Source organism: Arvicola amphibius, chromosome X (genome assembly GCF_903992535.2).
Source record: "Arvicola amphibius chromosome X, mArvAmp1.2, whole genome shotgun sequence".
In the NCBI taxonomy this organism is placed as follows: domain Eukaryota; kingdom Metazoa; phylum Chordata; class Mammalia; order Rodentia; family Cricetidae; genus Arvicola; species Arvicola amphibius.
Window position 1 is genome coordinate 99495179 of NC_052065.1, and position 27772 is coordinate 99522950.

General features: G+C 38.4%; 1 protein-coding gene across 1 annotated transcript in view; it reads left to right on the top strand.

Annotated features, from left to right (window-relative positions):
• Positions 1-20785, top strand: part of Htr2c (5-hydroxytryptamine receptor 2C) — a 118882-nt gene extending 98097 nt beyond the window's left edge. Inside the window, exon 4 of the mRNA XM_038317329.1 lies at positions 19956-20785. Within this exon, the coding sequence (XP_038173257.1) occupies positions 19956-20785 (830 nt within the window). The remainder of the gene's footprint in view (positions 1-19955) is intronic.
• Positions 20786-27772: the final 6987 nt, after the last annotated feature.

Sequence of the window (27772 nt, forward strand, 5' to 3'; positions counted from 1 at the left end):
CGAGGTGTGGCTTACCAGGAGAGATCTTAACCTGCGTCCATCTCAGAGAGGAGAATCATGGTGACTCACTATGGCGACTGCCTGAAGCGTCTCCCCAACTCTGCTTCCTTTTTCCCACAATTCTGTTCTGTCTACTCTGCCTATCTAATTTTCTGTCTCTTAAAGGGCCAAGGCAGTATCTTTATTAATAATGAAAGTAACACATAGACACTCCTCCATCATTTTATTATAATTTTTCTATTCATTTTATATACCAACCACATTTCTTCCCCCCTCCACACCTTCCACTCCCCCCAACTCCTCCTAACCCATGCCCCATCTACTCCTCCATATGGGTAAGGCCTCGCATGGGTAGTCATCAAAGCCTAGCACATTAAGTTGAGGCATGTCATCCAACATAGGAAATGAGGTACAAAATCTCAGCTCATGAACCAGGGATAGATCCTGGTCCCAATGTCAGTGGCCACTCAAACAAACCAAGCTATAAAACTGTCACCCAAATGCAAAGGGTGCAGCTGTTGGTCTAGTGTCCATGAGTTCCCACAAGCATGGTTCAGCAGTCTCTGTTGGTATTCCCATCATGATCTTGAGCCCCCCCCCCCTTGCTCATATAATCTCTTCTCCCTCACTTTGACTGGACTCTCAAAGCTTAACCTGGTGCTTGGCTTTGGATATCTGCATCTGCTCCCATCAATTACTGGATCAAGGTTCTATGATGACAGAGTATTTAGCAATCTGTTTGCAGATGAAGACCAGTTCAATCTTAGCTAGGATCATCGTAGTGGATTCCTGATAATTTCTGTAGCACCAAATTTCTTCCTAACCCCATAATTTCTCCCTCTATCAAGATATCACTTTCATTACTGTCCCACACCATTTCTCCCCCAACTTGATCATCTAGTACCATGTTCTCCTCCCCTCTTCCCTTCCTTCTATCATTTCTCTGCCCCCAGTTTACACAGGAGATCTCATATATGTCCCCTTAACAGGGAGATCCATTTATCCCTCTTAGGGCCTTTCTTGTTACCTTGCTTCTCTAGAGCTGTGGATTGTAGCCTGGTTATCCTTTGTCTTACATTTAATATTCATTTATGAGTTAGTTCATAGAGTGTTTGTCTTTCTGTGTCTGTGTTACCTCACTTAGGATGATTTTTTTGTTCCATCCATTTGCCTTCAAATTTCATACTGTCATTACTTTTTACAGCTGAGTAATACTTCATTGTATAGCTATACCACAATTCCTTCATCCATTCTTTCATTGAGGGGCATCAAGGTTGTTTCCAGTTTCTGGCTATTACGAATAATACTGCTGTAGGCAGATACTGCCTCTTCATTTCTTGGCTTCCCAGACCCAAAATAATCACACCGAACTATATTAATTGCAACAATCTAGTGATGCCCAACTAGCTCTCACATCTTAAATTAATCAATTTCTATTAATTTATGTATCGCCACGTGATTATGGCCTACCTGTAAGATTCTTTCCTGCATCCAGCATCTGTTTCCTGTGGCGGCTACATGGCTTCATGGCTTCTCTTTGACTTCGCCTACTCTCTCTTTATATATATTTTCCAGCTTGGATATATTTTGTTAAGACATTGTCTGAAAGCAACTTCTTGGTTAATTAATAGCAATAAAACATATCCATAGCATAAAGAGGGGAATCCCACATCATACTGCAATAAAAAGAATTGACAGGTATCCTTGTGCTATGATTGAGCATCCTTTAGATATATGCCCAAGAGTGGTATAGCTTGGTCTTGAGGTAGATTGATTCCCAATTTTCATTTATTTATTTATTTATTTGTTTATTTATTTATTTATTTATTTATTTATTTATTTATTTAAAAATTTCTGGCTTCTCCCCACCTCCCATTTCCCTCCCTCTCCCCCCACTCCCCTCCCCCTCCCCTTCCAGCCCAAAGAGCAGTAAGGCTTCCTTGCCCTGCGGGAAGTCCATGGTCCTCCCCTCTCCATCCAGGTCTGGGAAGGTGAGCATCCACACAGGCTAGGCCTCTCCAAAGCCAGTACATGCAGTAGCATCAAAACCCAGTGCCATTGTCCTTGGCTTCTCAGCAGCCCTCATTGTCTGCCATGTTCTGGGAGTCCGGTTTTATCCCATGCTTTTTCAGTCCCAGTCCAGTTGGTCTTGGTGAGCTCCCATTAGAACAGCCCCACCATCTCAGTGGGTGGGCGCACTCCTCGTGGTCCTGACTTCCTTGCTCATGTTCTTCCTCCTTCTGCTCCTCCTTTGGACCTTGAGAGCTCTGTCCAGTGCTCCAATGTGGGACTCTGTCTCTATCTCCATCCATCGCCAGATGAAGGTTCTATGGTGATATGCAAGACATTCATCAGTATGGCTATAGGATCAGGCCATTTCAGGCTCCCTCTCCTCCCAATTTTCTAAGAAACTGCCATATTGATTTCTAAAGTGACCATAAAATTTTGCACTCCCACCATCAGTGAGGAGCTTTTTCTTTATTCTACAGCTTCTTCAATAATAGCTCTCCTTAGTATTTTTTATCTTAGACCTAAACAGAGAATTCTCAACAGAAGATTCTAATTTTTCATATCAATGACTACATCAATATTTTTCCATACTTATTCCCATTCTCTCCACTTTACTTTCAGGTTTAATACAATCAGCAGGTTTTAAGTTCAGCATTTGAATGAGATTTATATCATTGTCTTTCTATGTTTAGATTATTTCATTAAGCACAGTAATCTTCAGTCACATCTATTTTGTTGCAAATACCAAGACCACATTCCTATATTATACTATCATGAACAGACATTAAACTTCTGTAATTATTCATCAGACCATGTGCATGTATTGTATTCATTTCTTGGCTATTATGATCAGTGTTGCAAAGAATGTGTAAATGTAAATGTTTCTTTGATATACTCATTTAGTCTCATTAAGAAATATACCCAGTAATAAAATTGCTATTTCATATTTTTAATTTAATTTAATTTAATCTTAATTTCCTGAGGAAATTCAATACTATTCTCCTTAATGACTACACCAATTTACACTTGCAATAACTACATGTAAGGGCTCCCATTTTTCCACCCCTTTATCACCACTTGCTGTCTTTTTTTCTTTCTCTTTAGAAACCTAACTCTCTTTTACTGAGGCTTTTATTTGCATTTTCCTTATGATTATTGATGATGAGTAGGTTCTGAAATATCTGGTTGACTGTTTTCAATTCCTTTAAGAAATTTTTTAATTAGAGGTTTTTAATGTTGCTATTGAGTTGTTTGAATTCTTTGTCCATTCTGGTTATTAACTTCTTGTCAGATGTACTGTTTGAAAGTCATTTCTTGAATTCTCTAAGTTGTCTCATAACTCTGTTGACTGTTTCCTATGCTGTGTAGATTTTAAAAATAAAATTAGATATAAACCCATTTAAATATTTCCACTTTTGCTTCCTATACTTTAGCATCTGCTCCAAAATACTTCCTAAATCCAATATTCCAAAACATTCTCCTGTTTTCTTTATGCAGTTTGATGTGTAGTATTTAACTATTAAATCCATTTTTAGTTGATGTTTCACATGAAAATAGATAGCTAGTTTCATACTTCTGCATGTGAATGTCCAATTTTTCCAGCAAAATTTATTCTTTCACTGATTAATGTTCTTTTACTATTGTTAAAGATGCAGTGAGTGTAGATGTGTACTTACTTTCATAATTTCTATTTTTTCACTAATATATTTGACTATTTCATACTATTTTCAAGCTTTTTTGAAAACTAAAACCTCTATGAAATTATTTTGTTTTATATATAGGCACCAATAGTTATAAACTTCCTTCTTCACTCAATTTTTTGTATGTTGTATTTCTATTTTCATTGGTTTTTAAATTCTGGTTTTGATATATTACTTCTTCGGGAATTAATTGTTGGAGGTAGTGATTGCTCAGTGACCAGAGAAGTTTATTCTCTTACAGAGGACCCTGGTTTGCTTCCCAGCACTCACATGACTACTCACATCTGCCTGTAATTCCAGTTCTAGGGGAATCCATTGCCCTCTTCTGGTCTCCATAAGCTCCCGTATGCATGTAGTGTACATATATAGGCTCATGCAGACACATATACATAAAGAAAAAATAAATAATTTTTTTAATTTATTTATTTATTTTATTTTTTTTCTCATTATTTTATTAAAGATTTCCATCTCCTCCCCCTTCCCTCCCCTCCCTTCCACCCATACCCCCACTCCAGCCCTCTCCAAGACAAAGAGCCATCAGGATTCCCTTCACTATGTTAAGTCCAAGGTCCTCCCAGCTACCCCTAAGTCCAGGTAGGTGAGCAACCAAACTGACAAGGCTCACAGTGAGCCCGTCCATGCTGTAGAGTTCATGTTCATTGCCATTGTCCTTGGTTTCTCAGTCCTCCTCCACCTTCAGCCACATTCCGAGAGTCCGGTTTGGTCCCCTGTTCCATCAGTCCCATTCCAACTGGACTTGGTGGTCTCCCGTTAGATCTGTTCCACCGTCTCAATGGGTAAACACACTCCTCACGGTCCTGACTTCCTTGCTCATGATCTCCCTCCCTTTGCTCCTCATCGGGACCTTGGGATCTCAGTCCGGTGCTCCTATGTGGGGCTCTGTCATTTTCTTCATCCAATGCCAGGTGAAGGTTCTATGGTGATATGCAAGATATTCATGAGTATGGCAACAGGATCTGGACATTTCTGGCACCCTCTCCTCAGCTGCCCAAGGACCTAGCTGGGGGCGTCTTCCTGGACACCTGGGAACCCCTCTAGAGTCAAGTCTCTGCCAACCCTAGAATGGCTCCCTTAATTAAGATATATAATTCCTTGTTCCCATATCCACTTTTCCTATATCCCAACCATCCTATTCCCCCAAGCTCTTCCCATCCTCCACTTCACACTTTTCTCTCCCCATCCCCCATCCCCCATCCCACCCCACCCCCATGTTCCCATTTTTTGTCGGGCAATCTTGTCTACTTCCAGTATCCAGGAGGATAACTATATATTTTTCTTTGGGTTCACCTTCTTATATAGCTTCTCTAGGATTTTTTACGAATTATAGGCTCGATGTCCTTTATTTACGGCTAGAAACCAATTATGAGTGAGTACATCCCATGTTCATCTTTTTGGGCCTGGGTTACCTCACTCAGGATGGTGTTTTCTATTTCCATCCATTTGCATGCAAAATTCAAGATGTCATTGTTTTTTTACCGCCGAGTGGAGTAGCAATTGGAGTTGAAGTGTAGTCAAGAGATTTACACATTTACAGAGAAACAACATCACATTTACTGATGATCCCCAAAGTGTGAGAGGGTGACACAAGGAAGAGAGACAAAAAGATTTCCAGCTCTGTTTGTGAATAGGTGAGGTCAGAGGTCTGGTGCACAGAGGAACTGGTCACCAGTAGTCAAGAGTTTGCATAGCTATTTCATGATAATTGAAGAAAAGACTTTAGTCCTTAAGTTCTGCTTCTGGGTGAGGGATGGAAGGATTGGCGTTTATTCAAGGTGCTTTCAGGTGGCCTCTGTGGATTAAGAAATTGCAGAAGAAGATCATGAAATAAAAAGTTAGGTAACTTGTCTACCAGTGTGCTTGAGGAAAGACTCGATCTGACCTGAGGTGCTTGGTTGACTCTGAAGGTGGACAGGGCTAGTGTCCTTCTGTGGTGTCTCCGGCACTCAGTGCCATTTTGTTTCCTACCACCCAGATCCAGTCTGTGGTGCCTACCTCGCCACTGGTTTTGATTTTTACATTTCACTGCTGTTCTGAAAAAGGGAGCAAAAATAGATGATGTGGTGATGAAGAGGGGAGCTGAGGATCTAGAAAATACTTGTAAAAAGGTTTGCCTTGTGATGATTTTAAACATTTAGGAATTTTCCTAGAGTTTGTAAACATAGTTTCTAATCGTCCTTGAAAATATTAATATCCCCATGCCTCATATTTTAGCACTAAACCTTGTTATTGCATGTAATCAGTGTGATAACTCGGGTAGCTACTGCATGTAGTAGTTTGCTTCTACATATATATGCTAGACATCAGAAAGATCATGCCTTTGATGAGACTGAGTGAAAGGGTAAGGATTTTATCCCGTTGCTCAGAATGGTAAGCGATTTAAAGCATATGGATTGTTTACTTCCTGGGTTTTTAATCCAATATTTTGGACCCTAGTTGACAAAGGGGTAGTTTATGAAACTTTATGAGAATTATACATGAGAGTAAAAGAAGACTACCGAACACATGTAACTTATTTAAGTTCACTTTGGTACCGCTGCACTGCTTCGTAGATAGTGTGGCTATTTCACAGCTGAGATGTGTAAGATCTCTTCTCTTCTCTTCTCTTCTCTTCTCTTCTCTTCTCTTCTCTTCTCTTCTCTTCTCTTCTCTTCTCTTCTCTTCTCTCCTCTCCTCTCCTCTCCTCTCCTCTCCTCTCCTCCTCCCTCCTCCCTCCTCTCCTCTCCTCTCCTCTCCTCTCCTCCCTCCTCCCTCCTCCCTCCTCCCTCCTCTCCTCTCCCCTCCCTTCCCCTTCCCTCCCCTCCCCTCCCCTCCCCTCCCCTCTCTTCTCTTCTCTTCTCTTCTCTTCTCTTCTCTTCTCTTCTCTTCTCTGTTATAACATTACTAGTGTTTATTTCAGCTATTACCTAAACATAGCATCACCTAATGTATCGGTCCTATTATTTTAAACTGATTGATAGCAGTTGGAACAAATAAGAATCAGAAAATAAAAGATTTCATTTGGTTCATATTTATTTCCTAATGGCTGCTCTTTCTCTAGGCCCATCCCAGTATCTGACCTACCAGTATCATTTTCTTTTGGTTGGAAGAACATTTAACATTTCTTACAAGTCAAGTCTACTGGTGATATTTATCAGTATTGTTTATCTGAGAAATACTCTATTGCTCCTTCGTTCTAGGAGGATGATTTCACACCAGGGTGTAGGATTCTGTGGTTCACCCATTACGCTGTTGCCCTGATGGTTGTAAAATGAAGTTGAATATAATTCCTGTTGTCCCTGTTGCATAACAAGAAAGATGTTTTTGTTTGTTCCTTCAAAACTATTTCTTTAACTGATTTTCTTCTTTTTGAAGTGTTAGAGATTTCATCTTGACTTCGATTTCCTACAGTCTGTATATGATGTACCCAGAACAGATTTTGTATATTTATTGTTTGTGTATTTACTGGTGTTTTCTGGGCTTTCTGGAGCCATGATTTGATGTCAGCAATGACTTTGGAAAGTCCTCAGTCATTATATCTTCAAATATTTTTCTCTCTTTTCTGTTTTTTTAATGTAGTCTTATTGTATATGATATGATTTTCATAATGAAGTCATGGTCTCTGCAAATTCCTCTTGATGCATCTTCAAGTCCAAGGTCTTTTGTGTGTCACATACAGTCTCATCATGAACCTATTGAACCCTCTCCCATTTGACTTTGCTAGTGATATTTAAAAAGAATTCAGTTCTTTCCCTGAGTTTTCATTTTCGGCTTACTTTACTCTACTCTCTCTTTTTTTTAATATTTATTTATTTATTATGTATACAATATTCTGTCTGTGTGTATGCCTGCTGGCCAGAAGAGGGCACCAGACCTCATTACAGATGGTTGTGAGCCACCATGTGGTTGCTGGGAATTGAACTCAGAACCTTTGGAAGAGCAGGCAATGCTCTTAACCTCTGAGCCATCTCTCCAGCCCCTCTACTCTCTTGTTTATTTATTTTAATTGAAAATTTAAGATAAAATATAATCACATCACTTGGCCCTTCATCATCATTCCTCCAGCTACCCCCTTTCCATCTCTCTCACTTCATGTTTACTTTCTTTCACTGAGGTTCTCAGTATTTTATTAATGGTTACCCAAACATTCAAAATTTGTAATCTAAAATCTCTGCCATACTGACTGTTGATCAAATGCTTCAGTTAACTTTTTAGAATACACACACACACACATACACACACAAATACACACGTCTTCATCACGATTTTGCCCTTAAAATGCTGCAAATAAATTTTTGAAAGAGAAAATTATTTAATTTCCATGGATTTTTATAGTTTCCAAATCTTCCTTTGTTTTTAATTTCTATTTCCATTGCACTGGTCATAAATTTTTATATTGCTTATATTTTTAAAAATTAACCATAATTTAGTTCTTATACTGAAAACATAAATGTTTTACATACCATGTTTACACTATTAGAACATTCAACGTTTCTGTAGAAACACATTTTTGCTATGTTCTTTCTTTCTTTCTTTCTTTCTTTCTTTCTTTCTTTCTTTCTTTCTTTCTCCTGACCACAGTCTTCCCACCCTACTCTCTTCCCACTCCCTCTTCCACCCCTCTTAAGCCCTACCTCAATCCACTCCTGTTTCTGTTTAGAAAGGGGCCTGCCTCTACAAAGCATGGCAGATCAAGTTGCAGTAAAGTAAACATCTTGCCTTGGACTAAGGCTGGGCAAGGCAATCTATTATGAGAAATAGGTTCCCAAAAGCCAGCCAAAGCATTAGGGACAGGCCCTGGCTCCATTGTTAGGAGTCCCACAATTAGACCAAGTTATACAACTGTAATATATATAGAGAGGGCCTAAGTTGGTCCCATGCAAGCTCCCTGGTTGTTGGTTCAGACTCTTTGAGTTCCTGTGTATTAGGTTAGTGTTTTCTACAGGTTTTCTTGTGGTGTGATTGAACCCTCTGGCTCCTACAAACATTCCTCACTGTCTTTAGCAGGATCTTCTGGGCCCGCCTTAATGTTTGGCTGTGGGTCTCTATAGCTGTTTCCATCAGTTACTGGATGATGGCTCTTTGATGACAATTGAAGTAGTCTCCAATCTGATCACAGAAGATGGCCAGTTCAGGCTATGTATCCAATGTTGCCAGGAGTCTTAGCTTGGCCATCCTTCTAGATTCATGGGAGTTTTCCTTGCTCTAGGTTTCTATGTGACCACCATAAAGTTAGTTTATTAAGGAATTTTCATCAGAAAGATAAGGAATCTTCTACTCTTTTCCAGTGTCTTTGGAATTGAACTTTTCCTAATTATACTGTAAATAGGTCAGTTTCTCTGAGGAGAAATTAAGAATTATTAACTTTATTCTCAATTCTCTCCCAAGATAAAAGTTCAGTGTCACAATTCGGGAAGTAGAATTGGGAGGGATGGGGAATCCTAGTGGAGTTTCCTGAATAATAAATGCACTGTATTCAATAGAGTGCTTGGGGAACAGTTAGTCTTTTGACTTGCTTCTCTTGACATGGAACCACTGCTTTATGATCTGTGAAAATGGCAATTTAGGACTCTGTACCTTTCAGCAGAAGCAGTCACAAAATAGAGCTGCCATTGTATGACTGGGGCCTGAGCACACCAGTGAAGTCCCCACACACACTGTCATTGAACTCACCTACTAGTTTCCTTGGTAGGATAAAGAATAATGATGTCTTGCCCTTCCTGAAACATATACTTTAGACTAAAACTAGAAATGTGGGAAAGCCTTGTGCACTGACTGTATTTTGTCAAGGGAAGATTTCCTGTTTCCTTGAGTTGAGAGGTGGGAAGTATAAAATGTAGATTATTTAGACATTATAGAATCTCACTACTCATATTGGGCACTAGTAACTTTTCTGACTAAATGTTACTTTTGTGCTTTATGCCCCCATGATTATTTCTAGAAACATCTTCCTCAGTGATTAGGATGGAACCCAAGACATCTTTGTATGCTTAGGCAAGCTCTATATGGCTAACCTACATCCCCACCCTCCATTGCTCTTTTATAATTTTCAGTTGTATTTCTGAGAAATAAGTTGGCCATACCTTACTTTCTTATTATTTATATGAATAATATTCTGTTCTATGAACATACTAATTATTGCCTTCAGTTAGCTTAATGTTTTAAATAACAAAGTTATTTATGTGACAAGTTTTATATCTAGGCTCCCTGGGGGAAAGATTTACTGGCTGCTTTATTTATGATGCATTGGCCATATGTTTTCTTTCTTTGGATTAGTATATTTTTACTGCTAACCATAACTTGCTGGAATTTACAGCTTCCCTATTCCCTAGGATTTGTTGTTTCCAATGTGATTCTAAATTGTGATTTTTGTTGGTTTAGTGACTTTTCTGGAGTAATTGTACAAAGCATATATTCTTTGTATATGAAGTCTCTGCCTCATTAGTTTCGTGGCTCATTGGTAATTAGATGGAGATTACTTTCATGCCTGGAAATTATAAATCTACCCCCTTTCCAGAGTCTGTGTTGGGACATATCATCAGCATGTAGCTAGAGAGTTTCTGAATCTCCTGTGGACTTTACAGACTGCTTGCAGAGAGCCCAAGTGTCATCAGCCAGAACTGAGAATTTAGGGTAATGTGGAATATTTACAAACCATAGCCTTAGGAATCAATGTATACTTAGAGCTAAATTATGAGAACTGTTCTGGAGCTTTGGAAATCCTTACAAAAATAATTACTTTTCAGCTTTGCCCCTCATCTTTCTGCTTATCCCATTCATGTGTAGTTGTTAGTCATCGCCCTAGCAACTGCATTGTTAGAACCATTACCAGAAATGTTTTCCAGAAATATCCCTTGGGGGGAATATTTTAGAACTGGTTAAACTCTTAGGAAAATACAACAAAGAAAAGCATTTAGTTTGCCTTCCAGGACAACACCAGACATGACAGATAGCTATATATCTGAGTTTCTGGATTTGAAAGATCTGCTCCATTTTTCTACCACTGTATCAGGACGATCAATTGTTATTCAAGGACACCACAAATAAGGGCAACAGAGATGGCAAAATCTTTGAATCTTGACAATAGCAAGACATTTTTCTTGAATCAATGTTTCCTCTGTTTGTTGCTACTCTTAAATTACTTTCCACAATCCTAAAGTGCTAATTCTATTTTCCCCAGGTTATCTGTTTCTTTTACTGAGAGGAAAAAAAATGGAAGTCCTAACTCTGCTATTTTTATAGATGTCATTCCCAATCTGCTTTCCCCCTAATAACCACCTTCTTCTTCCTTCTGCTTTCTTCTTCTCTTCTGCTTCCTTCTCTTCCTTCTTTTCCTCCTCATCCTCCTCTTCTTGTTATGTAGAGGAGGCTAGGCACAATCTCACAGGTTCTACCACACCCAGGTAAATAAATTTCTTAATATACCTTTTGAACTCGGGCATTGCCTTTTAGATACACCTCCTTGCACTGAAATTCCTAAGATAGGAAACAAAGTGTGCCTCCTTAATTGATCCCAATCAATTGTTAGTTATTTCCCAAAGTCAAAAATAAACTAAATTTATAAGAGTAATTTTAATTACATTATTTGTGTTTAATGTGTACATGAAGCCACAGAAAGACAGACAGACAGACAGACAGGCAGCAGTCAGGCAAACACACACACACACACACAAAGGGAAAGGGAGGAGAGGGTCTCCATATGTAGCACGGGCTAAACTGAAACTCACTATGCAGACCAGGATAACTTTGAATTTCTGATGATTCCTCTGAGTTTGCTTCCTGAGCATTGAGATTCTAGACAGGTACCAGCAAGCCCAGCTGCTATATCAGATGTAACTTATATTCAAACGAAGTATATGTATTTTTCACTGTTTCTTGCCCATACTCTTTCTTCTTAGTGTTCTCAAACACTCATTGAAGCATTTTACTCACACTGAAATGTACCAGTATTTCTGTTGCTACTTAACAAAGATATTTTCATCTTACCTTCATTTTTGAGAAATTGTCTCAAAAAGAATAGATCTGTTGATTTATCACTTTTTTGTCCACTTTTTGGATTTGTGTATTTTGGTGACTTCATATTTTCTGTGATGTGAGTAAATAATCATTTTTTCTTTTCCTCATGAAACATTCCTTTTCTTACTAATGATTTCAAATTTTATTATATTACCTTTTAATATATATTCATAGCACTGAGGCTTAAACTAAGACCTGAAGCATGCCAGACAAGTCATACACACTCTAAATCATATTTTCAGATCAGAAACTATTTGTCCTGGTGTGACAGTTTGGCTTTTGTCTTTGGTGTTCATTGAGTTTCTAGGTTGAGATTTTTTTCAGCAATTTATGAAAGTATTAAACACTCAGCAACTCATCCCTGACCTTTAATCCCCCATTTCTCTTAACCTTTAAATATCCATTTTCCTGTATATAATCATCATCTCTCTTCCATGTGTGTATTAGAGAACTGAGACCACCTTCTTTCCGAGGCTTTATTTTCCTCTTGGAACCTAAATGTGCAGCTTTTCCCATGGTCTCTTTTATCCAAACTCTTCACATTTACTCTGCGGAGTATTTTCTTTGTAGCTTATGAGTGCTCAGCTGTCTTATTTCTAAGAAAAACTCATTTTAATTTCTTGTTGCTGCATGGAATCGAGAAGCATCTATGTCAACTGAAAAGTTTCTGTACTCTGATAATCCTCTCAGCTAACACAACAACCCAAATCAAACCAAATCAAACCAAATTAGAAAAGGCCCAGGTTTAATGAATACAACATTCTCAGATGTTTTTCCAGCCCTTCCCCCCACCCTTCCAAAGGAGACAGGAAAGGAAGACTGGAAAACCACATCTCTGTTTTCTGGGAAGAAGTTTATGGGAGTGGTCTTGAGAATCTCTGGGAGAGAGGTCATCATTTGACTGGTTTTCTGAGATACAGAAGGGTTCGGAGAGAGATGGAGAAAGGGACTTGGAGCTGAGCTTCCTCCTGAACACTCCAGACTCTTTGGGTATATGGATGCCAGGGGTTGGGATGAAGCTTTCACTCGAACATCAATCACTTTGTGGATCCAGTCAATAATTCAGTTAATTTGTCATTTTTCGTTTCTGTCACTTTCTGACTTTCTGTGTAGACCCTGACAATTACTGTTACGAATTTATGCTTTCAACAGATCCCATAGGAAAAAATATCTCTCTGCCATTTTGTCATTCTTTTCTGATTGTATCTCACTTTGTCTCCTTCAAGACCTTTATTTCTCATTTGTAACCATTCTTTTTTTGTGTTTTAGAGTTCCCTTAACCCCACTATGGTTATCTTCAATGTCTAAGCTTCTTTTCATCCATAAATAGTAACTTTCCTCCAGATACATTAGTTTATGATAATAATGTGGCCATTTAAGAGTGCTCCTGAAAGTTTCTTCTCCCCATGCTACCAGTCATGAACCAGAACCTCCCTCACCCACTTTCCCAGAAATTTCTGGCCAAGTGTACTTTCTGTTCCCCTGGCTTTCCTCTTGCAAGCTCAGTCTCCACGCGATTTCTGTCTTACTGTCTTCTTTTAGATCACATTTCCTCAATATGATATGAGGAATTCTTAACACTATGCTAGCAGTCACTATCCTATAAATAAATACGCACACATATATACCTATTCATAGACACATACGTATATGCCTGTGTTCTTTCTTGGCTCAAAGCTAAAAGTCCTTGATGTACAGGTTGAGTGTAGTTTCCTTAAAGTTTGCACACCACCAACACCATAACTGGATTAGTCCTCAAGCATACAGAATGCCACTTCTCCAAATGTTAGTAACAATTTCTCATCTGAAAATTAAAGCAATCCTGTTTTTTATGTTCTTCTTTTCTTGCTTTTTACTTTTCTTCTCTCATATATTATGTACTGACCACAGTTTCTGCTCCTTCCTCTCCTCCTAGTGTCCCCCACTTCTCCAAGATCCACTTCTCCTCCAGTTCCTAATAACAGTCTTTCATCACATGCTATTAACTATGGTCAAGGGACTCACACTAGGAGACAAGGATTAGTCATGTCAGCTTGATCCACCTAGATGTCCTTGAAAAATGTCCTCTCCACATTAAATAACACTTGAAAATAGATATATCAGAGACATATCCAAAGACCCACAGCAATTTTTCTAATCTATGGTTTCATTTTGTTGGAGAGGCTATCCTAGGGGATTTATTTGAAAATAAATATATCAGAGACATATCCAAAGACCCACAGCAATTTTTCTAATCTATAGTTTCATTTTGTTGAAGAGGCTATCCTAGGGGATTTATCTGTTTGTCTCTTTCATGTCACAATTCACCAGTCACTTATTACCTATATCTTGACCATCTGTTTATTATTCCATTATGACTCCTTTCTCTCTAAACAACAATGACCTTAGTTTAAAAAGCAAAGGAAGTGTTTCCAACTCTAGAACTCTTTGTGACTATTGTGGGATATAGATTTTTGTTTTTCATTGTATTGCTGTGCTGCTGTAAAATAATCATTTTGCAAACACTGCTGCTAGTGTCTACAGACTCTTTTCAAATCAGGTTTACTAAGTATGGAAACAATTTGACAACTGCTGTCTAGTCAGCAATGATTATAATATACTATCACTTAGAAGGTACATCATAAATTCAAAAAACGATTTAGAAAATAAATTTCTACATTAGTGTCACTGGCAAATAATATCTGATGGTTTGAAAATAATTGATCTGTGTTGCTTGAATTCAAGATTTTATAAACTAATATAAATTTATTTATACATAGACTATTCTAAATTTACTTTTTTGGAATAAAAAAATCTCATTAAAAGAATATTCTTTTTTTTCTTTTTTTCTCATTTTTTTATTAAAAATTTCCATCTCCTCCCCTCCTCCCACTTCCCTCCCATTCCCTCCACCCATACCCCCACTCCCTCCCTCTCCAGGCCAAAGAGCCATCAGGGTTCCCTACATTATGTTAAGTCCAAGGTCCTCCCAACTCCCACCAGGTCCAGGAAGGTGAGCATCCAAACTGACAAGGCTCACACAGAGCCCGTCCATGCCGTAGAATCAAAGCCCATCGCCATTGTCCTTGGCTTCTCAGTCAGCCTCCACTGTCTGCCACATTCAAAGAGTCCAGTTTGATCACATGCTCCATCGGTCCCATTCCAACTGGTCTTGGTGATCTCCCATTAGTTCTGTCCCACTGTCTCAGTGGGCGAACGCACCCCTCAGGGTCCTGACTTTCTTGCTCATGTTCCCCCTCCTTCTGCTCCTCATCAGGACCATGGGAGCTCAGTCCAGTGCTCCAATGTGGTTCTCTGTCTCTATCTCCATCCATCACCAGATGAAGGTTCTATGGTAATATGGAAGATAATCATCAGTGTGGCTATAGGACAAGGCCAGTTCAGGCACCCTTTCCACTGCTGCCCAATAAACAAGCTGGGGATATCTCCTTAGGCACCTGGGAACCCGTCTAGAGTCCAGACTCTTGCCAACCCTAAAATGGCTCCCGTAATTAAGATATATACTTCCCTGCTCCCCCAACCACCCCTCCTCCATCCCAACCAATCCATTCCCTCAAGCTCTCCCCATCCTCTCCTCCCTTCTCTCCCTGCATTTCCCCTTATCCCCACCTCACCCTATGAAACTAGAATAAAATAAAATAATGCATGTAGACAGAGTTTGTAACAAAAAACAAGTCTAAGAATCAGTAATACTCAGGCTTATATTTTGCAGTAAAATATTTTTAATAAATGAGTTTTTATTAAATTAGAATGGGATAATGCAAGCAAATATAGTATGTGAGTCGGTAAACATTCAGAACTAACAATTTATGAGTGAAGGTCTGTAAGGTGTGAGAGTAGTAATAACAGCAGTAATAAGTATTTCTATAATCATATGTTGGTATATTTCACATACTTATTGAAGATTCATTTTATCTTTAAATAACATTAATATTTAAGTTATAGTAATATATCATATTTCTAACACAATATACATAGGAGTGATCTATAATATTTTCAAAAAAACTTAAAATACATGTTATAGAATCCATTGTTACTATACTGTTAAGTTAATTTTTTATATGATTATTGAAGATTCATTTTATATTTAAACAGTATTAAGATTATTTTTTAAAGTTTGTAAAAATTGATGAAATAATGCATGCATTATATCTGACTATTTATTAGCTGAAATAATACCTGCAATTTATAGCATTACTCAAATATTACTTGTTATCACTGTTTCTAATAAGCTAAGATGACACAGCCTTACCAAAAGTTGACTTCAGAAATATTAAATTATTTCCCTTTATAATTATTTATGTATTTTATTGTATTATTTAATTAAATAATATATAAAGAATATGGAAAATTTTCAATAATTGAATCATATAATCACATATAGCAAATACTGACTAAAATATAGCTTTTCTCATTGAAATTATTGTTGGTATATGATGTCAAAAGTAGTTCATTTCTACCATTCTTACTTGATCTGATCAAGGATTCAAAAAATATCAAATAGCACATATTTGCTTAATTTAAATTTTCTGAAGTTAACTTGATCAAATAATAAGTGCCTTTACAAATTTTTATAAAAATAAGTTAATTCATTTAAGTATGTTATTGTTAGTAGTATTGTTATTCATGCTTAATAGTGTAATAACACATTAATTGCTATTACTTGAATTGAAAATGACAAGGAAGACTTTACATAGCCGCTAAATATTTTACCTATGAAGACAAAACAGCTGTTCTCAGACTCTTTGGTTTAAGGACCCTTGACACTTTTCAAAATACTTGTGAACTCCCAAGAACTTTTAACTATGTGGACTATATTTTGTATCAATAGTATAAATGTTAATGTTTGTGATGATGGACATTAAAATTTTTAAAAGACCATGATGAATCATTTTACTTTAAATAATGATAATTAACTAAGCCTGTTTAATATTAACATGTTACACATTTTTATGAAAATTGATACAATTTAAATTGTTTCAAAAATAAAAGCATTGTTTTTCAGGTTTGAATTGTTAAATTTCTATTCATAAAATAAGAGCTAATTTCCTAAATACAGACATTCATTCAATCAACTGTGATGTTTCTAAGACAAAAAGATGAAAAGGGAAGCCTGTAATCTGAGCACTCAGAAGGTAGAAGTAGGAAAATCAGAAGTTCAAGGCCAGGCTGAGTTACATTAATTCATGTCCAGTAAACTCCCAAAATATGATAAAAGTTAGAAAAGGAAAACTATACCAACAAAAGATTTATAAGAGTCTCAGAGACTCTGAGTCCTTGAAGCACACTTTGAGAACTGCTGATACTACATTTTAAGTTACTAAAGTATCAAAGAAAATAGTCCATGATATATATTATTAATATTATTACTATTCTATTATTATTGTTATCGTTATTGATAATATAGATGTGATGTTTTTAAAAGTTAAAGTCTTCTTGTTTGTTGATTGCATTCATGGCTTCCAGAAACAAAATTTATGATTGTACAGATTCAGTAAAGAGGTTAAACTACTCAACAAAATTATATCTGTTGCAGAGGATTTTAACCAAATTAAGATAAAACATTTTTTATCTGTTATCCATAATACACATGGCTCAGCATGTGACACAGAAAATGGATGAAATAGAAAAGAGCTATCTGATTTTCTCTTTCCTCAATGTACATAAAACTATACGAAAGAATACCAGGTATAAAATTGTCCTCACAGGAGCTGGTGAGATGACTCAGGAGGTAAACACCCCTCTCTCTAAGTCTGACCACCCAAGTTCAGTTCTGGAAGAGATAAATCAACTCGAGAAAATTGCCATCTTAACTTTATAACTCTATAGACATTATATGGCAAGCTCACACACAAGCACACACACACATACACAGGGGAGGGAATATTTGGCCTCCTATACTCAAATATATAATAGTGGTCCTTGCCCCCCAGCAACTTTATTGTTTCTTAAGAAGACTTTCCTCAGATCCCTTATGGATGTGAGATCAAATTATTAACAGAAGTAAGTTCATAGTACTCCAGAGCTGGGCTCTGAATGATGTTAATGTGCACGAATCTTACAGCCATCATAAGACATTTTCCCTAGCGACTTCAGTTGTCTCTCAGAAGGTTTCAAAGATTATGGGAACATCTTCCTCAGAAAGTTAGACCTTCAAGTCCAGAAACATCTCCCTTTGTAGCCATGCTTATAGAAGGATGACAAATTTCTTTGAGGAATCTCCAGACTCAGGATCTCGTTTCCAAAGCAGCCAAGGAGGCAGGGACTGGAGAGGGACTGCTTTACTTGTACCTTCCGATGCTCTTCCTATACGGTCCAGTAATCTTGCTCCCTTTGTTGCTATTTCTTACACTGTCACTTATTTCTTTCTCTGGAGACTCCTCACACATACCAGAAATTCAGTGTCTGGAGAAAATACGTAATAATCATTTCCCAAATACTCATGTTTTTAAATACTAGGCCCAGTTCCCCTTCCCTCCCCTTCTCCCATTCTCCATCCCTCCATCCCAACCCCATCCGCTCCTCAGAGGGTGTAAGGCCTCCCTTGGGGAGTCAACAAGGTCCGGCATACCAACTTGAGGAAGGACCAAGCACCTCCCCCATGTATCAAGGCTGATTAAAGTATCCCACTATGGGGAATGGGCTCCAAAAAACCATTTCATGCACCCAGGATAAGTCGTGGTCATACTTCCAGATTCCCCCCTCAACAGATCAAGTCACATAACTGCCACCCGTATTCAGAGGGCTTAGTTCGGTCCCATGCAGGATCCCCTGCTCTCAGTTCAGAGTTTGTGAGCTCCCACTTGCTTGAAGCATCTGTATCTGTGCTTTTCCCAATCATGATCTTGATTTGCCTTGCTCATATGATCCCTCCTTTCTCTCTTCAGCTAAACACCAGAAGCTCATCCCAGTGCTTGGCTGCAAACAACTCCCTTTTTTATCTTCCCAGAGAGTAAATACCAGTCAATATTATCTACTTTTTTCTTCTTTGAACATTCAGTCTAATACATTGCAGCTGACAAGGAGTACTAATGTCCACTGGTATGACCTTAAGGTATCAAGTTTCTCATAGTTCTTATGTGGTGACTGGTTAGCTACTGTCTTTGAGGGTGCACTTTTACTTTGTCTCCCATTTTGCAATGGGAACATCCAGCAGCCCACTAGTCTCTAATAGACTTTCACAGACACAATCTGACTTTGCCAAGGATTTAACTTCTTGAGGATGCAGAGAGGATAGGTAAATATGAAAAGACCCTTAGGAAAAAAAAAAAAGTCCCATATGTTTTGACGGGGGAATACTTTTATGGTCTACCATAAAGTTCTGAGACTTCCCAGAAGGTTTCATAATAAGATCACTGTGTGCCCCATTCCTTTCTACCAATATTTCCTATTGGGAATCAGTTTATTTTCCTGGATGACTTGTCAATACCCGTATGAATAAAGAATCTGTCTCTCTGTCTCTTATTTCTGTCTCTCTCTGTCTCTCTCCCTTCCTCCTTTTCACCTTCTCTCCACTATTCCCTCTCCCTTACTTCCTTCCATCCCCACCCCTAGCCTCTGTAATACCTTAAAGACACATCCTCATTCTGTTTCTTGACCTTGAAACCTCATTGCTGATGCTCAAACACACAAATACACACACACACACACACACACACACACACACACACACACTCTCTCTCTCTCTCACACATACACACATGACCTTGCCAAAACGAAAAAAAAAATCAGTTGCTCTGTTCATAGGTTAGTTTTTGCATAATGTGAAACACAAACCAGTCAACCCTCGCAGACTATCATAGATGGTGTATGTATTATTGCTATTGGACTTGAGTAACATCATACTAATAAATGAATGAACTGAACTGAGGACAAATGTGAAGCTGCCCCTTAGCTTAGCACATATTTATTGAGCACTTTCTATGAGCCAGTGAAGTTCTAAGGACTGCAAATAGAACAAAACGAACTCAATCTACTCCTACACATAGCCATATCTTCAAAAGCTTGGCTCAAAGGTGGACAGTCTATGCTGTAACAACAATTCAAAGAAACCTATCATTTTCTATTGCACCAATATGTTCTATGAACTGCCTGGTATGCCGTGAATAGCTTTCAACAAACATCAAGTCTAAATGCCTTTTGGTGACATGCTAATAATGTATGACTGTGCTGCTGTACAAACCTCAGTCATTGCATGTGGTATAGCAACTTGTCACCTCTTTGTTCCTCTAGGTGTTTCAGTTCCTATCCCTGTGATTGGACTGAGGGACGAAAGCAAAGTGTTCATGAATAACACCACGTGCGTGCTCAACGACCCGAACTTCGTTCTCATCGGGTCCTTCGTGGCATTCTTCATCCCGTTGACGATTATGGTGATCACCTACTTCTTAACGATCTACGTCCTACGCCGTCAAACTCTGATGCTACTTCGAGGTCACACCGAGGAAGACCTGCCTGAAATTAGCCTGAATTTTCTGAAGTGCTGCTGCAAGAAGAATGCTGGTGATGAAGAGAACGCTGAGAACCCCAACCCAGATCAGAAGCCGCGTCGAAAGAAGAAAGAAAGGCGTCCTAGAGGCACCATGCAAGCTATCAACAATGAAAAGAAAGCGTCCAAAGTCCTTGGCATTGTATTCTTTGTCTTTCTGATCATGTGGTGCCCGTTTTTCATCACTAATATCCTGTCTGTTCTTTGTGGGAAGGCCTGTAACCAAAAACTGATGGAGAAGCTTCTCAATGTGTTTGTTTGGATTGGCTATGTGTGTTCAGGCATCAATCCTCTGGTTTATACTCTTTTCAACAAGGTGTACCGAAGGGCTTTCTCTAAATATTTGCGCTGCGATTATAAGCCAGACAAAAAGCCTCCTGTCAGACAGATTCCTCGGGTTGCTGCCACTGCTTTGTCTGGGAGGGAGCTCAATGTTAACATTTATCGACATACCAACGAACGTGTGGCTAGGAAAGCAAACGACACTGAGCCAGGCATAGAGATGCAGGTGGAGAACTTAGAGCTGCCCGTCAATCCCTCCAATGTGGTCAGCGAGAGGATCAGTAGTGTGTAAGCAAGAGCAGCACAGCCTTCCTACAGCAGAGTTCTTGTAGGGAAGTTCTCCCCCTTGGTTCTCCTATGGATCAAACTAATGTAAATATTGCTGTGTGACAGCCAGTGTTTTTATAAATAGCTTTGCAAACCTGTACTTTGCAATCATGCGTTAACAGTGAGATTTGGGGTTCTATATTTACTGTTTATGATAGATGGAGACTAAGTTATTTTGATTCTTTGGTGAATAATAGTGTGTGTGTTTCTCTCTCCTTCCCTCCTTCAACCTTCCTTCCTTGTTCCTCCTTTGTTTTCTTCCTTCCTATCTCTGTTTCTGTTGTGAATGTGGAAATATTGACGTTCATCTCAGGTGGCATTTGCAGGAGACCAGAATGATGCACATGACTGTGGTGATATTTCAAACCACACCTAAATTGACAGATTCCGTGGCATCTTTTCCAGGTTAACAGTAAATATGTGCTTTAAATTCTCGCTCTGCTCATCTGCACACATAAATACAGTAAGATAGGTTGTGCCCATTGTGAAAAATATCCATCAGTGAGTCAGAGACAGAATTTAACTTTGTTGTTACACATTGGGGTAAAATTTGACATTGTGAGAATTTCGTGTCAGTTTTTTGCTACAATGTCTGTCCCCAAACATAGTGGTATTTTAACATAGCAGCTGGTTAACCAGGACTACAGAAGTGGAAGGATGCTAAAGAGATATATACACCAAACAGCTTTTCACTTCTTAAGAACAATGTTCAAATTCTGATTTTTATGATAAGCAAACTGGAATTAGTGTTTTCATTCTGGTCCTTAGTAAATACCTAATTCCACGACTAAACTGGGAAATAAGAACCCAGAGTTAATTCCCAATCCAGGATTCAACATCAATTGGATTTTGATCTCAGAATTCTGGTAATTTGTGTGCTACACACAAAGTGAAATTTGCATTTTGAGCCTTATTAAAATATTTTCTTAATTATGGTACCTCTCTCTATAGGACCCAATCTAGCAGTCCATTTTTAAGTAAAACTAGTGTTAGAAGAGTGGATAACTATGACCTTGGAAGTTTTACTTGATTAAGGACTACTGAATTAGGCCCTTAGAATGTGGAAAAAAGTAAGTAATTTCAAAAGACGCTTTTATTGAACTCTGGGAAGAATAGAAATACAGAGTTTCCATTTGGATTTTAAACAAAATTTATCTCATTTTCAGATCCTTCCAAACTCTCTAGTGCAGGAAAAGGCTGCAGCTAATTTGTGAATGTGGCAAGCTCTCCATTGTACTGCAATTATATACTCAAACTTTAAATCTTTGTTCAAATATAGTGTTGGATTCCAATAAGTGTTGGCCATTGTTTCATTCATGGGCCTGCTGCTCTCTAAGAATTAAGTATCATTTTAATGAAATTGAAAACCACGTCAAGTTTTCAAGCATTGCTCAATCAGATCATTAAGTCTATGCTGTGTGCAGAGTATACATGTTTCCAGTAACTGTGTTTTCATGTGTGTCCATTTTGCACAACTGTGGATAAATTTCTGAAGAATTCATGATGCTATATCTTATGCCCGACAGTTACTCTTGCACACCTTGGAGTGTGCCTCTTATGATCTTGAAATTGCTGAAGGCAGAATCTGAACTTCCAAAACTCCTGGAGTGTGTTCTCAACATACAGCATAGATAAATTCAACAGTCTGCCACAGGGGCAGTGGGAGAGCAGCTGTATTTGAGGAAACTCAAACAGTTTCTATTTGATTTACAACACTGCCAGACATCAGTCAATTGCTTGAGCATGTCCAAACATGACACGAAAGTAACGTCTACCTGCCTGTTAGGTCAGTCGAACTGCATGTTAAAACAATTACCTGAAATTGAATGAGATGATCTACTTCTTAGTGAAATGAAAAAAAAAAGTCTGAAGAAACAAAGCATGCATTGAGCATGAGTTCTGCACATACAGATGGTGCTGTGCATGTACGCCATGTATGTTGCATAAATCTGCTGATCCGTATCAATGTAAGGCAGAGAAGCTGATACAGAAAGTGCTGGAGAAAACTCCTTCAGCAATCCATATAAGACATTCAGATCTGAAACGTTGTATTAGAGAAAACCGGAAACATCTGATTTCTTTCTTAACTATCAGGGCAAGCTCATAGCACATGTTTTACAGAGAAATAAAGTATAGACCACAGAGTTCCAAAAGCACTAGCAACCCGTTGAATGATAATAGCTTATAGCACATTTGTTAATAATTCTTAATCATCAAGTAGTAGTACTTAATAGTACCCAACACAGCAATTATCCTCAAATTGTGTGCTTTTCGTAAGTTCTGTGCGGTTTGGTATGAAACATATATATATTCATTTGGAAATAAATCCTACAGTTCAATGTTAAATCTACAAAGTTTTATAAATGTTTTAAAATAGACCATGTGACAAATGTAAATGTGGTGAATTTACTGTCAAATCATTTTGATGTACTATTATATATGTATACTGTTTAAGACACGTGCAACAGACTGCCTTATATTATTTCCTATAATTTTTCTCCTTTGTCAAATACTTTTTGTGAATGGTTGAAAAGTGTTGTCTTATTCCTGACTCCTGTATGTTCCCTTCTGAGTTTTGAGAGACTTCCTCTTAATTTATTAAATTTATTAAACGTGGCCTAGTATGTCCTGTGTCTTTTTTCTTCGTGCATCGTTTCAGTATAAAAATCTACCCCAGCATGTAAAAAAGTTGGATGAATAGGGAGAAGTGAAAATCTAAAAGGACTTGGGAAAGGGGAAGAGCATGATGAAAATATCTTTACATTTAAAAACTATTTTAAACTCTAAAAATGGAATTAAAAAGAAAATTGATTCTTTTAAGTTATAAAGGCAAACACCATCCGAAAAGATCACTTTCTCTGACTGTATAGTAAAGAACACGAGGAGGAGGACAGCTCAGAAAAGTATCTGACAGGGACACCATCAACAGTAACAACATGTTCCTTATAAGAGTGTATGTACATTGAGAAAGCATGCCGTCTTCCTTTCCTGAGTATGACAGCAGGGTAGAGTGGAGGAGAAGGGGTTGCTTCTCTTCTTGAGAGCTGTCATCGCTGTCATCATTTTACCAGACACAGTGCTCACCCAGGACAGACAGGACCATTTATCTTTTTGTTGGTTTGTTTGTTTGTTTGTTTGTTTGTTTGATATATTGTTGCCCTGGATGTCCTAAAACTTGTTCTATAGATCAGGTTGGCCTCAAATTCATAGAGATCTGCCAGGTTCTTTGTCCCAAGATCTGGGATTAAAAGCTTGCACAACCACTCCTCAGCACGGACCATCTATCGTATTGATGGTTTTAGCTTCAACATGGAGAGGTTACTATACTTTCAACAGATACACAACAGACACTAACAAATCAGTTGGTACATGGTGTCTTTCCAGGGCTGAAGGAGTAGTAGGTACTCACCCATTCTTCATTATGCCGCCATGACGTGTGGCACTCTCACTTTGACTTTGCCTCTCAGCTCAGATGACTTAGGCAGACACCTCTAAAATTATCAGAGTCGACATAAAATGCAACTCTGTTTCTTATACCTGATGCCAGACCTGACAAAATACATTGGTCTTTTCTTTCAACTAATATAATTTATAGGTTATGGGAAAAGCAAAAGGACGCTGGTACGAATTCAGTTCTAAGCGAAGGAGGCATTGGGTCCTCCATTCTTCTGGAAACATGAATGGGTTGGTTTGACAACAATTGAACAGCTACCTGAATCAGCAGAGACACTGCTGTGCATAGCCAAAATTAATTACTTATTTTAATGTCTTGCTAAATTGACAAGGTGGGTCTAGCCCAAGCTGATGTTAAACTCACAATCCTCTTCCCCAGACTCTTGAATGCTATGATTACAAGTGTGTACCACCATGGCATACCTCTGAAATACCTTGAACTACTAAAGCCAGGGATTGCTTATGCCTAACACAGAAAACAATAGAGAAAGGCTAGATTTCATGTGTGTGTGTTTGTGTGTGTATGTGTGTGTGTGTTTGTGTGCATTAATGTATATTATGGCATGCAGTTATAGGTGAAAGATCCCAATTTCAGGAATTGATTCCTTCTTTCTACTTTGTTGTGAGGCAGACTCTTATTTCTGTCTCTGTAATGTGTACTTCAGGTTGGTTGGTTTGCAAACTTCCAAGATTTTGGATGATTCCCCAAACTCAACTTTCTATCTCCCATTATGATTACACGTGTGTAATGTCTTACTTGGTGCTTCTATTGCTGAGAAGAGATGCCAACCATGACCACAGCTCTTATAATGGAAACATTTAATTGGGATGGCTCGGTTACAGTTGCAGAGATTCAGTCCATTAACATCATGATGGGGAGCATGGCAGTGGGTAGACATGGTGCTGGCTAAATCTTGGCTTGCAGGCAACAGAAAGTTGACTGAGACACTGAGCATTATCCTGGGCATAGAAAACCTCAAAGCCCACCCCTATAGCTACACACTTCCTTCAACAAGGCCACAACTACTCCAACAAAGGTACACCTCCTAATAGCACTCCCTATGAGAGTATGGGGATTCAAACTACTACATGGACCATCATTTCTGGCTTTTTACTCACATCATCAGGCTTGTTCAGCAAGTGATAGCCACTGAGCACCTAGTTCCAGGTTTGTTCTTTTTCATACCCCAATAATAGAATCTCTACTACTAGGGAAAGGAAAGACAGGCAAAATGCTGGAGTCCACAGCACTGAACTACTGTTATAGGAAGAGACAGAGAAAGATGTCACTTACCATAAGTAGCAGTAGGCTTTTTGTACCCACACCTTCTTGGCTCCCACTTAACCTAGTGGAACTTTTACAACTGAGACCCATTTCTTCTTACATATTTTTCCTACACATATGTTAAAAATTACTTAGAAAGCTAAACATGTTGGAAAGAGCTGTTTATACAAACCTATATAAGTAGATTATAACAAAGCAATTCTCAAATATTATGGCACAAAACCAATAACTCTAGAATAAAGCATTGGCTATGCTCCCTTTGATATAAATTCTAGAATGATAATATCTGAAGGTTGTGTTAACATGTAATCTTGGGATCCATATGCCAGGGGGCAGGGAGGACAAAAAAAGTAGGACACTGTACCACATTTACAATAAAGATTTATTCCCTCTTGTACCTTTAAAAGGAGAAGGTACAATAAATCATCTAATTTTCTTTGAAATTTAAATTAAATTCTTCAAAACAAATTCACAAAGATAAACTCACACGTATCATTTACTGACTAATTCTGCAGGGATTCATCAAACAAAATAGCAGATATAGTGATAAAGATGTGATGGATGATGCTCAGAATGTTTCAGGGGCTTCTTTGAGTTCAGAAGTGAGAGGAGTAGGCCTTGATATTTACACTGCCCTCAGCAGAGGTGTGTGACATTTTCCTAGGCTACTCTCTCCATTTTCAACTCCCTGAGACCTAAGAGAAATCAGTCCCAAGCCTTTCTGCTCTCAGGGAATAAAGTCTTCACCCCGAAAGGAAAATTCTGACAGAGTAGTGCAGTATCCATGGCAAAAAGAATAAGTATTGGGTAGAAGAGCATTCCTAGACTCTGCCTGGTGGCAGAAGGATTCAAGGCCAACCTGAGGTCCATAGCAGATTTCAAATCAGCATGGCAACTCAGCAAGATTCTAAAACTAAAATTTTCCAAACAGGTCTGTCTAGAACTCATTAGTAGAGAGTATTTGCATAACATGCAAGAGAACCCAGTTTCAATCACCAGCATATCTCCCCAGGCCTTCCAAAAGCATCACTACAAAGATTTGTTTTACAGCACAGGACTCTGGCAACAAATGTGTGGAGTTTCCATATCAAGCAACTCTAAATCTTAGACAACACCGAGGGGGTGTCTTACAGTTGAGTTCATCTCACGGACTAAGAATAAAATCAACTTTGTGGAAACAAGGAAACTAATGCTAATGTGAAGGCAATTTGAAAGGACAAAGATTCAATCTTCAAAATGTGCTCTAAGTTTTGTAATATGGCACCTGCACTTAGAGTTTTAAGAGCACAAGGAGGGAGAGTATGAACAAGGAAGCCAGGAGCACGAAGGGTTCGTCCACCCACTGAGACAGTGTGCCTGAGCTAATAGGAGCTCACCAAAGCCAGCTGGACTGGGACTGAATGAGCATGGGGTCAAACTGGACCCTCTGAATGTGGCTGACAATTGGGGCAGACTGAGAAGCCAATGATAATGGCACTGGGATTTTTCTCTACTGCATATACTGGCTTTTTGGAAACCTAGTCTGTTTGGATGCATACCTTCCTAAGCCTGGATGGAGGCGGGAGGACCTTGGACTTCCCACAGGGCAGGGTACCCTGCCCTCCCTTAGGATTGGAAGGGGGGAAGGAGGGTGAGTGATGAGTGGGAGGGAAATGGGAGGAGGGGAGGAAGTGGAAATTATGAATGGTATTATTTATAAAGCAATAAAAAATAAATAAAAATATTTTAAGAAAGAAAAAAAGAATTTGAAAGCACACTTGGGACTGGAAATTCTACTTGCTAGGTATTGATTGTTTCTAAAAAAATACTGAGTACTAATTCAGTCACTGGCCAGTTTTAAGAAAAGGATCCATCATCCAGATGGCAAACCAACAGGGGTTAATTAACTTTCAAAGAAGAACTTTTATGTGGGAAGGAGTAGGGCAAAATGAAATCTAATTAGCAGTGGTCTCCTAGCCTTGTGACATACTCCAAATCAATTATGTTTTATATATCTTTCTAACATTAAATTGAGATATCACCAATTCCCCAGGATGAAGATGTTGTCCAAACTGTCTTTTTAACAATTCAATTGCCGTTTAAAATATTAAGTATCTAAGATACATATATTTTGTCAGAATTAGTTATTAATGGGGGATTCTCACAGTCTTCTCAGCTTTTACAAAATTCTAAGATATTAGCCATTCTGACAGGTGTAAGATGGTATCTCAAAGT